Source organism: Harpegnathos saltator, unplaced genomic scaffold, assembly GCF_003227715.2.
Source record: "Harpegnathos saltator strain DR-91 unplaced genomic scaffold, Hsal_v8.6 scaffold202, whole genome shotgun sequence".
Lineage (NCBI taxonomy): Eukaryota > Metazoa > Arthropoda > Insecta > Hymenoptera > Formicidae > Harpegnathos > Harpegnathos saltator.
Genome location: NW_020229987.1, coordinates 1,631,114 through 1,643,378, shown reverse-complemented (window position 1 = coordinate 1,643,378; position 12,265 = coordinate 1,631,114). Strand labels below are relative to the sequence as shown.

At 42.3% G+C, this 12,265-nt stretch overlaps 3 protein-coding genes across 9 annotated transcripts in view; 1 reads left to right on the top strand and 2 right to left on the bottom strand.

The window, feature by feature from the left end:
- Window positions 1-1,526, bottom strand: part of Eif4g (eukaryotic translation initiation factor 4 gamma) — a 48,402-nt gene extending 46,876 nt beyond the window's left edge. For 3 of the 6 annotated variants that reach the window (XM_025298060.1, XM_019842915.2, XM_011146647.3), the window contains exon 1: window positions 78-1,524. In XM_025298060.1, the coding sequence (XP_025153845.1) occupies window positions 78-303 (226 nt within the window). In that variant the 5' untranslated portion in view covers window positions 304-1,524. Of the gene's footprint in view, window positions 1-77 lie in introns of all 6 variants that reach the window. The other 3 variants (XM_025298059.1, XM_019842914.2, XM_011146650.3) reach the window with 2 other exon arrangements.
- A 242-nt stretch (window positions 1,527-1,768) lies between these two features.
- Window positions 1,769-3,466, top strand: LOC105186455 (protein LZIC). Of its 2 annotated transcripts, XM_025298066.1 has the most exons (4): window positions 1,899-1,974; window positions 2,037-2,152; window positions 2,294-2,429; window positions 2,547-3,466. In XM_025298066.1, the coding sequence occupies exons 2-4, from the start codon at window positions 2,052-2,054 to the stop codon at window positions 2,892-2,894; spliced, it is 585 nt and encodes a 194-aa protein (XP_025153851.1). In that variant the 5' UTR covers window positions 1,899-1,974; window positions 2,037-2,051; the 3' UTR covers window positions 2,895-3,466. The 2 variants fall into 2 exon arrangements, with proteins under 2 accessions (XP_011144968.1, XP_025153851.1); XM_011146666.3 differs by having other exon boundaries at window positions 1,769-2,152.
- Window positions 3,467-4,880: 1,414 nt separating this feature from the next.
- On the bottom strand, window positions 4,881-11,122 carry LOC105186456 (zinc finger MYND domain-containing protein 11). Its single transcript, XM_025298012.1, is given in 8 exon segments — window positions 4,881-5,255; window positions 5,337-5,519; window positions 5,746-6,267; window positions 6,375-6,407; window positions 6,592-6,880; window positions 6,882-7,213; window positions 7,979-8,392; window positions 11,003-11,122. Coding segments are annotated over 8 exon segments (2,001 nt in total). The 5' UTR covers window positions 11,108-11,122; the 3' UTR covers window positions 4,881-5,132.
- Window positions 11,123-12,265: the final 1,143 nt, after the last annotated feature.

The following is a 12,265-nucleotide window of genomic DNA, read 5'->3' as shown; positions in this document are numbered from 1 at the left end:
GCGCACGAGAGAAACCTCCCGACTCTTTCCGCTCTTGTCGGATTGATCGGATGAACTTAAGAGGAGACATTACTCACCGGCATTCGGGAGGAATCTAGGCGTGTTCGTCGTTACCACCGCACTGTAAGTCTGAGGGGGATGCGGCACGACGGGCTGGTTGACGTTGAGGATCAATTGGTGCTGATGTTGCGACGGATTATGATGGCCCTGCTGCTGGTGTTGCTGCTGCTGCGAATGATGTTGCTGGTGATGATGGGACAGATGGTGGTGCTTCCCTTTCGTCGGCATGCTCATCGCCGGCATGAACCTCCCTTCTGCGAGCTGGCTTGCTTCGAAGCTTGCTGCCTTATGCGGCTCGACGAGGGCCTCATAGGTACGTTATTTTCCTCACGTGTTCACGGTGCCCCACGATAGTTAATGCACTATCGTCTGATAGCCGTATCCGCGGTGCGCGTGAGGAAAGGAATTCAACGTACGTCCGACGAAAATCAGCGCGCGCTCGAGATCGGTGGTCCTCAGCGCCGTGTCGTGTCGTGTCGTATCGCCGGCCTCACCAAATCCGTGGAGCCGCGATATTTGTACAGACAATCGGGGCAGGGTATTCCTTCTTCGGTGCGTCTCGCACGGGCTTGATCGTTGGCACGCAACGCCTGTGTACGTCGTACGTATGTGTGCGCGCGAGCGCGCACTCACTCGCAAAGATTCATACGTATACACACGAGGAGGTTACGCGCGATTTCCTCGCGATGCGCCTTATGGTATGCGGAATTCCTCGTGACACACACGCGCAAACACACACACACACATACACACGTACACACACACCTCCGGAACACGTCGCTGCCGCTTTTTTTATTATGTCCGCTTGTCTGTCGGCGATCGTATCACGCGTCTTCGCTTCTCGCTCTCGAGGATCCGCGTGCTGTTACACGTAGACCGTTCCCTCTGGTCGTCGTCGTTGCCGTTGTTGTTCTTGTTCTTGTTGTTCTTGTCCCGTCGAACGCGCCTTGCGCGGCTCGATGATGAGGATGGCTCGCGTTCTTCGCGGCGTGGAAGAAAGGAGCGAGAAAAAGCGGCTACCGCGTGCGCGATGTGAACACGCACGTCCAGCGACGAATACGGAGCACGTCGTCTTCGTCGTCGTCGTGATTCGCTCGCACTAACGAACGCTCGTATACGTACGTTTCGCACGTATACGCAAGCACGCACGTTTCGCCACCACGTTCTACCACGGCCGCTCGGTATGAGTCGCGCGACAACGACGTAGGGTTACGACGCGAAAATCTCGGCCGTCTAGCTGCAACGCGCTATCGCGTATTCGAGAGAGCGTATGCGTTCGCGCTCGCTTTTACCGTATCGTTATTCGCGATACCTGTGAGTAGAGAAATTCCAGGATGCGTGCCCGTCGTCGATAGGTATGTACGTCTACTAGAATATCCGCTGGTCCTAGCGTATTTACGGCACGAATATTCCGCGACGCGGGGTGCTACGGTCGCAACGCAAAGAGGACGGAACGCGCGCGACCAATCGCGCGACGAATACAATTTCGATTAACGCGACATCTCGATATTGTGTCTGTGTAACGCAAGACGGTGCACGTACCCGGTGCGGTAGTGTTCCTATCGTGCAATTTTATTTAAACCGAAATAAGCATTTTTCTTTTTTTCATGTAATCTTCTCGTCGAGAGATTATATTTTGAAAAAAAAAAAAAAAGAAAGAAAAACAGACCGTCGACACTTGTATCTTCTCTTTGCATCTTTATCGTATGAGAAACTTTATACGCGATCGTTGTCGAAGATGTAGTGAATATGATCGGTTGGCAGTACGTTGCTTATGGCTGCATCGCAAAGAGACACTTGGGTCAAATTGACCAATCGTAATCGTGAATTTCAAAATGGCAAGTCTCACGTTTATAGTGTTTTTTTTGTTTGTGTGCGACATTTCGTCAACGGTATCTCTCTGGCATAACCTTGGTACGTTTTCCTTCCTCGTCTGTATAAAGTATATTTTTTCTCTTTCCGAGCTCATTTTACAGTCTCATCGTACGAAAATGAGTTCTCATGGAAAAGCAGAGACTGATAGACTGAGGAAGAATTTGGAGGAACAATTAGATCGACTTGTGCAACAACTGGAAGATCTGGAAGATAGCAGGTGCTGTTTCAAAATATAGTCACTACTTTATTGTTCCGTCCTCTTTAGAGATGTAAATCTATTTGGGGCGAGTTCTCAAATTTCCCATTTCTACATGTATTCTGTAATATGGATATTGATTGTACAATTTTATCTTAACAGAATTACACTCGATGAAGTAGATTATCAAGAATGTAAAGAAGATACTATGGAACAGCTCCGTGAACTCAGTGAAAGTCTACAAAGAATGATATCTGGAGATATGACTTTGATTGATGAACTTGGTGCGATGCAATTGGTATGCGTTATTTACTTCTCTAAACTTTATATATTTCAGTGATATGTTATTACATATACACATATATATATACAATGCTTGAAATTGTTATAAATTGTTTTTATAAATTGTTAATAGGCAACTCAAGCAGCAATAAGTGAAGCCTTTCAAACACCAGCTGTAATAAGAATGTTTGGTAAACGTGAACCAACTCTACTCAAGGAACTTCTCGCACAAATTGATCGTGATGTGAAACTAGGAAAGTTAAATAAAGAAATTGCTGATCGTCAACGTGGAGAAATAATGAGTGCTTTGAGGCAACTTGGTGAAAAGCTAGAACCATCTGAATTACAGTTGTTGGAACGATTATCCTTAAATAATATCGATACTGCGAGGTATGTGCAAGTCACTGAAACAACAGGAAAGGGTAAAATAGCTTTATTAGATATAATAGGTAAGGAAGTTAAAGCTACGCAAGATACTTGAACTTATCGAATTTAATTAGCAGCAGTACTTGTGCCAATGTAACTATTACTACAACGGGCCACTGATGGTTATTGATAATCTATTGCTACTTTTTTAAAATCTTATCAGAATAATTTTAATATACAATATAATCTTGCTCTATAATTTATATATTCATTTTTTGCCAGTTTGACAATCCGTAATTTCAATATGTATAAGTAATATGTATCATTAAGATTCAAAATATTTATATCGACATATGACTTAAAATATGCATGCAAAATATATAATATTAAATATATTCTAACTTATCTATTCATATATAACATTTGATTTTAAATCAGTAGCAATGCAGTGATAATTGTATCTGACCATGAGGCAAAAATGATTTTCTGTTATTGAAATTTTATAAAAAATAAATATATATGACACACATATAATTCCTAGAAACTGTTACATAATTTTTAGAAATATTCTGTTGCTTAGAATTTTACTGTGATACAATATATATATAGCGTATCATTCAAAGATTCTTTAGTGTGTATGTTATTAGTGCTACATATAATTTAAATGCATTCTGCAATATTGTATATTAATTTTAAAAAACTGTTTTCTTACATGAAATAAATATATTGATGTTCCTAAATGATTTGTTGTTTTGTTTCTATAAACAGATTTCAATTTGATAAACAAATGCTGAAATAAGAATTACAAAGAGAATGCATAAAGAAAAGTTTGATCAATAATTCAAAATCAGTTACTTGGTAACAATATTCATTTGTTCATATTATCATTAACATATAGCATACACATAGTTACATTTAAATCTGTTATATTTCACGTGGAACCAAAGCTTATATCTAATAAGAATGACATAATTGCACGCGTACACGCACAGAGATTAACGAAATTCTATATCTATATATATATATATATCTCTTAAGAATTATATTCTCATGCACCTATGATCCTATAACCATCAATATCTTCCTTCGGCATTTGTTGCAGAGTTATTAAGAGATGTATAAAACTATGATCATTCGAAAATTACTTTTTCGTACTGCTTGGTACAAGTAAGAACAGTCTTTTAAGATTTATTTGTGTGTACACATAACAATTCTTCCACCTTTCCTAAGGAGGAAGTTCATAAAGGCATATTAAATTGGTGTCAAGAATATATTAACGTGCTTCTACAGATTATCTTTTTATTTTATATAAATATGTATACATATATATGTATATATATATATATTTATATATATATATACGAGGGCAGTCTGAAAAGTTCTCGGCCTAACAATGAAAGAAGATTTTTTTGCCGTGAAATATGTTTTATTTCTTAATATAATCTTCTGAAACTTCAATACATTTATTCCAACGTCTTTCCAATAATTCAATACCATCATTAAAGTGTGATTCCGAAAGGTTCTTTTGGCTCTGGTGTATAGTGTGGATTCAAGTGTTATCAACAGTTTTATGAAACTACGCTTGATTGAAATCCATTTTATTTTGCTTAAAATGATTAAAATGTGCCAAACACGCTTGAGAAATACGCATCTGAATGCGTTTTTGGCCAATTGTTAGCAAACGCAGCACTCATCTTGCACAAAGCTTTTTCAACTGGTACTACCACTCAAATGACTTGACAGATCGAATAAAATTTTACATGGGTTTATATCAGGGATGCCACTTTCCAATACAATTATAGTTTGACAGTTTCTAATGCCATGTGTCAGGTCAAGAACTTTTCAGACTGCCTACGTATGTACAGAGTATCCTCCCTCTCTCTTTCACTGTCACTATTTTCATACATCATATTCATTGCACTTTTATTTTTATATGACATATTCAAGTAATTTAAAACTTAAAAATATCGCTTGGAAATTAAATGAAAATTCATTCATTTCTATATTTAAAGTTGCTTTAATTTATTTACTTTATTTATTTTTTTTTAGCTTTTATTCCATTCATAAAATTTAAAATAAAATCTATTTTTATTTTGATATTTCGTTACATAAAAAGCATTCTTAGATTTCACATCTAATAATTACAAGCGCTAGCCGATAATCGGGATGGATATTCTCCGGGACACTCTGTATATACATATATATATATATATATATGTATATATGTATGTATGTGTATATGTGTGTATATATATATATATCTATATATAACATATATGTACATGTATGTGAAAATGAGTACTCTTATCTTTTTAAACGCTCCTTGGCGTCTATTATTGTACTTGTCGTCATATTAACGCTTACGCCTGCACACTCTTTTATGCTCACGCTGCCAGTGAATTTGTTGGCAGTCTGTGCTGCAGTACGCGGTGTTCCAACAACAATGATATATTGCTTCATTCTCACAGTTGTAACACTACAACAAAAAATTACATATGTCTGATAGAATAATCAAATTTTTCAAAGGACGAGATTGCGAAAACGAACTGAAAATTACCCATTGTTTCTTCTTGATGTCAGATATCGCTTGTTTGTGCCTCTGCTCCATTTGCCGTAACTCTTTCCTATATTCCGCCTGTAGTCTCTCCAATTCCCTGCACTTGTCAAGCTCCAATTCGCGGCGTAGTTTCTCCAACGCCGTTGTGGTCGGTTGTTCCGAAGTTCTGCGTTCCCTTTTGATCTGAAAATTTTGTTTCGTCGCCAAAGAATCAAACAAAGAGTTACTGTGTACTGTGCGTAATTTACGATCTCCGCATAAAGAAGGTGATAACCTTGAATGATGCGCGGCTCGCGCGTGATGGCCAACCAGCATTTCACAATTCCGCAAATGAAAGATTCGTAGTGGGAAGCGATCGGTGACAGAGTCTTGTGCGCAAAAGTCTTTAAGAATCGAACTGAAAGCTTACCTTGGCTGGCGGAAGCCCGTCCGCCTGAATTTGTTCAGTCTGCACGAGAACGCACTTCGATCTCGGTTCTTGACAACTGGATGTGACCATGTCTTCTTGCGAGCCCTCCTTCTTCAAGCCCTGCGGGCAGGTGCTCGTTATTTCTCGAGCGGGCTCGTCCTCCGCCACCGGTAAATGAGGCACCTGTCTATCTTCGTTTGCGCCATTGCTCTTCGAGACATCCTTGTTATCCGCCGCGTCGTTCGCGTTCTGAGTCTCGGGATGCCCGTCCGAACTCAATCTTTCGACTTTCACCCTGAGATCCTTCATCAGCTGCTTCGGCACATTCGAGCTGTGCGATGCGCCCTTCGAACTCGACGACTCTTGATTCCGTATCTTTGCGGGACTAGGACCGTCGTCGTCGTCGTCGTCGTCCTCCATTGTGCTAATTTCCTCCTTCTTCTTCTTCCCCAACTTTGCCAGCAAGTGCTGATGATGCTTCAGCTCTTCGAAAGCCCTGTTCCATGCCGTTGATCTTTTTATCTACGAGAGATAGAGCTTTCAATTATACAGAACCTGAAATTCTTATTTCGATTACGGGCTAAAACGCCGTGAAGAGAAATTAGTCTTTCGCCTCTATACATGCGTACCTCCGTTTCTTTCCACTTTCCTTTTTCCGAAGGCTATACAAGAAGTCGTCGTTGATGATTAATAAGCTTAATAAGTTTACACGTTTTAAATCGATTTTGCGAAGAGATCTTTTCGCTTTGAACACGTGCTATGAGTCGTGCATATTTACCAGAATCAAAATTAACAACCAACTTTATCGTGATGTGAGTAACCGAAGAGTAGATGGTAGATACGTACCTGCAAGCTCTGCAACGTGGAGGAGATGGGCCGAATGAAGACTTTCTCGATGTTGGCTCTCATGTGATGACCTCCGAAGAAGCGCACGTCGTAGATGTTGCCGTTAACCTGCATAACTTTGGCGGGCCAGTACGGATATCCCTTCTGCTTCGCATAGACCAACTGATGTGGAGGATTGCACGGTATGCAGAACCACATCTTTTCAGATTTCTCGTTCGATATGCGATAACAGTCTGCGCAACGGCGAATCTCCTGGAGATCGTAACAGCAGTCCTGAACAATTTCTCGTACCTCCGTGATATATCATGATGTTGTGCAGAATATTGTGCGCATCAGCCTCGAACTCTGCAAGATTCTTGTACTCCTTATTATTCGTCTTCGCGTCCATTATCGCCAAGTCCATGTGTTTCTTTATGAGAATACCCGGTCGCCAGGCGTCCTCGCCCTCGCTCACCCAGGTTGGCCCAGAGAAGCCATTTGCGGGCGTAACGATCGGGCCGTTGTTAAAAACGATCGTGCGATTTGTAATTTCCGGCGGTAATTTTGCTTTCAGATGGCCGCAAGTGAAACTGAGGATGTGATTAAGCTCGGTCTTGTCAGGATATGTGTCGTTATTTATTTTCTGCAACATTACGTTCGTGTTTTTAACGTACCGAATATACAGATTGTCAGCAGCGAGAGATGACGAGTGAGATGGTATATGCATATATTATTTATTTACCCTTATTTTTATCTATATAAATTCACGTGTATATCTATACAGGGTATTCTGTAAGAGTTCTGTCGAGGTCAATTACTCAGGAGATGAATGGGGGACCCAAAAACAAGAAAGAAAGTTGATGCGAACACAGGTTCGGAAATGCGTTATTCTCGAATTATCGCCATTCTTACGTTGAAATTTGAAATTGCTTTGCTTTCGAATTTTTGTGTCAAAATTGAAACAGGAGATAGTTTTTATGAGTCTTATAATAGAATTAAAGTCAAATAAAAGTTACGGGCTGCTTCAGCACTATTCAGCATTACCAAGGTACAGCCCACTTAATATCTCTTGGCAGAGATCAGGATCCCACAGTTCGTCACTCCTGTGGTATTTAGTACCAGGCTGTATCTCGATAGTGCTGGATAGTGCTAAAGCAGCCCGCAACTTTCATGTGACTTTAATTACGTTATAAAACTCATGAAAACCATCTGTTTCAATTTTGCTTTGACAAAAGTAAAGTAATTTCAAATTTCAACGTAAAAATGGCGATAACTCTCGGGAACAACGCATTTCCGGACCTATGTTCATATCAACTTTCTTTCTTGCTTTTTGGGTCCCCATTCATCTCCTGAGCGATTGACCTCGACTTACGGGACACCCTATATATTCACACATCAGCGTATTTACCTCGCAGAAGACACAAATCTTCATTTTTGTAGCGTTGCCGGGATAGCACTCCGGATGATACACTCTGTGACATTGTTCGCAGCACTCGACCGCGCCAGCTCTTTGACACTTGCAGCAGTACCAATCGTGATCGTCGGCATTAGCTAATAGGTCTACCGGTGGCAGCCTATAGCTCTCTTGCTCGATGCCATTTCTCGTAGGTACTTTCTTCAACAAGACAAGGCCGTCCTCAGCAGCCTTGTTGATCTCCTCTTGAGCTTCCTGTTCTGTAAAGCCGTAAACTCGAGCCAAATGCCGTACCATACGGTCGTTACTAGGTAAGCTTCTTTGATGTACCGTGATTTTAATTGTATCCCAAATACGTTGTGTCATAGACGGATCGCTTTTTCGACGTATCGGCATGTTGACGGTGAGCTGCAACAGGAGAAACAAACACCCTCTGTCGCTCTTATTCCGCAAAATTGGCCTGACGAAATCTGCCGGGAAGTAACCAGGAGCGGTTTCGCGAAAAAATTTATGACACGACTGTTCCAAGCAGCACATAGATCGTTGAACCGCCAGTTCAAACGGTCGTCGTTTCAATTGATAAGCATATCAGTGCCCTCATGCTGTTGTCGGTACCGTTATGTCTAAGCGAAGATACACATCATCAACGGTGCAAAATGGATACCCACATATGCAGCCGCGTACAGTATCCACGCGCTCATACAACAATCGCTACATCCAGTCTGTCTCTGCCAAGCTCATGGTGCGGCAGTTTCGGTATATAATATCGATGTAAGCTGAATTCGACGAACTCAAATACTCATACGCAAGACAGCTCAGGAATCTAACAAACGGCATTTCTCGAGAGGTCGCAACATGCACCCCGTGATGTTAGACGCAGCGGGTTATATACTGTTGTTGTCCAGCCTCATCACGTTTGTGATGTTACTGCGAGAAGGATGTAGACGCAAGAAGAGGTCGCCGTTTTACATTCTGTCGACGTCCGACGTGCTCAGTTCCATCATAACGGCCATCGCGTTGCTCGCGAGTCATATGGAGGCCGGGATAACACTGAGTTACAATTGGCAAAACAATACCGGCGACATCGAGGCTGATGGCGCGTGGACTATCAAGGATCAAGACAGGTACAAGCAAGACTTGTTCCCTCGGACGCGTGAACTAAATCGCGAAGCAACTCGCAGAGTCGGCTCCAACACGACTCTGACGTGCGACGTAAAGGACGTGTTCACGCAGTACGGAATGCTACTCGCTCCACTGACGAATGCGTTCATATCCTTGCTGACTTTTGCCGTACAGTGCAACCTCCATGTGGCGTGCGCGAAGCGGAAATGCGCCAAAATGATGAAATCGTCATCGAGCGACGAACGACTTGAGACGAAGCGCGTCGAAGTAGCGGAAGACCAGCAGGAGTTGGCCTCCCAAGGGAGCAACGTTAGCGCGAGGAACGCGGGTATTACTCGGAGGATCATGAGAGTGTGCCAGTTTCGGCCAGCGAGAGGAGCCGACGACCAGAAGCCGGCCAGTTTCCTCGTCACGAGTCATTGGCTCGTGCCGATCCTCGTCACAGTGATTCTGTGTCTCGCCGAATACGACGACATGAACACCGTCCGGAGTATGGAGGACACCGAATGCACATTCGACAGTAATTTCCCGTTGAGCTTTCATGTGCTTCCAGACGCTGAGGGTAATCGGACGATCGCCAACTCCAACGTGTACACAGCAAACCTGAAGAATTACTACTTCGTCGTCGATGAAGCGTCGAATACAAGCAGCGTGGAAGTGAATCGAATAGTATCCAAGGTACAGGGTATCGTTAGCAACATGCTGAATTTCACACGCAATTTCACGGAGGATACAGATTTCCTTGACACCTTCAGGTTGCGGAACGTGACGGATTATGCGAAGAATACGAGCTTTTTCGAAAATGTTGCAAATATCGATAGAACTGGAGAGACTCAAACTATAAACGATACAATAGTAGAGAGAGCCCAAAGTGTCTACAATCTATCGCCGTACACAGATAACAGTACATATTTCAACGAGGAATCGCTATTTCATGATCTGCCGAAGGAGGAATCTTCAGAAAAGTCAGATATGACTACACTCGACAGCTCGAGCAACGTAACGCAACTGTCAGGCCAGAACGAAAACGGCAGTTATGAAGTGCACACGCAGACGCACTTTGCAGATACAGAAAAAGTCACAACTCAGAAGACTGCGGACGTTCCCGTCGCGCAAGATGCAGCATTCGTTTCCGAGGCTCAAATATACGCCGATATTCTCAAACGTATTCACGTCGCTAGCGCATATACCGCGTCAAAAAATCATCGCAATCATTCGGTAGATCGATCCTACGACAGGCAGCAGCCGAAGCTGAACCATCTGGAGGATTACATCGCAACGATGAGGTCCGGTTCGATCGAAAATTTATTCCTTCATGAAAATAATCATCTTGACCGTGATGTTAACACGGAGCCGAGCAGTTCACCGCACATGATCAACGAGTGCCTCGTTTCGAGTGGGTTTCTGAAGTTGCACCTGTTTGTATTGTCCTTCGCGGTATACTTCCTGCCGATTCTGCTCTGCTGCATCCTACAAGTGCGAGGAAAGCAGGCGTGTGAGAATACGCTCGCGATACTAAAAGTAAGGGCCGACCTTATGTCTACTTTGCTTCGCAGTAACTCAAACAATGGTAACATAATTGTCAACGAATGGCTCTCCACGAGCGGAAGAAGCAGTGGTCGTCAAGACTCAATCGATGAATTTAAGGCATCAGAGATAAGAGACCATCCCAGCAGCGTAACAGATGTAGTGACAATGGACAGAAACCATGAGAGATACATGGAAGCGCAGAACAGAGATATACTCTTGGAAGTGAATTGCACAGCACGAATATGTGGGGTCGTCAAGGTATCTCTGATTCTGTGTGTGCTCCTCTGGTCGCCAATATTCTTAGGAACTCTACTGAGAGTATTCTCATGCATCCATGCACCGCAATGGTTAACAGATACCACGTACCTGAGTGCAATTTTTTTCGGTATCATAAGAAATATCCTGAATATAAATATAATAAAAATCCAAGAGCTCTGCAACAGTGATAACACAAAAGAAAATAGGATACATCCGGTCGAGTGAAATAGATAGTATTTAATACAGTAATGGTAATATAAATCGTAAATAATTGATCGTTTAGGATTTAATTATCAAAGTTCGAATTTGAAGAAGATAATATCAGAATTTTATATTCCACGAGTATAAAACAATGCTTATGATACCCGAAAGTGCAAGATACACCGACGAAAATGTCGTTTTCACGAAACACACATATATATATATATATATATATATACATATATATAACGACTTTTGAGATACCGAATGTAACTGCGCTTGTTCTCCGCATGGATTATCATTCGCAACGAAAAATATCCTTCGTGACGAAGGAGTGTAATCAAGCAATTGTACTCCCGCTATCCGTACGGAGAAGCGGAGAAAACACGACACAAGCGCGAATAGCGTCGTTGCGCAGTCTAATCGCGACAAACTTGGCGTTCATTTATCGCGCGAAACGAAGTGAATTAATTCACAAGTGGACAGTTGCTTACTCACTTATCGCTTATCACGAGTAAAGTTCCAATCGCTATATAGACAATTGTGGCGGAGAGAGTCGCTCGAAGGGCTGCTTCGAGATTTGAAGATCGAGATACTCGATCGTCGATCGGTTATCGGGGGCTTCACGGTGACATCGTCGGCCACGCGAGCGGAATTTCACGGATTTCCCAGCGACGCAGTCAGCAACCAACAAATAACGCGACAATAATTAACGTTAGAAATCGGAACACCGTGCGGATCACTGTGTGCACGTCACAAGCCTGTCTTAACCTCAGCCTCAGCGAGTGCGCGCGCACGCGGAACATGGAATTGCATATCGACGAGTTATTGCGTACCGCCGCGCAGTATCGCATGATGAAAACGATGCCATGCGATCTGGATTTGAATTTAAATTCGAATCCGCGAGCATTCACGGCATTTTTCTCGTACAATCGATCCCGGCGGGACGATAGATTGACGACTCGCGTTTCGAACGAGGACTCACCAAATTCGTATAATAAACATTCATTTATTAAGATTTTATTCCGAAAAAATGCGCTGCATTTATTCGACATACAAGAACAACTTTCGATATAACTTCTAGAGATAGTTATATAATATACGTGTAATAACCGTTATATAATTTATGATTTATATAACAGCGTTACACATACACACATACGTCTTCGA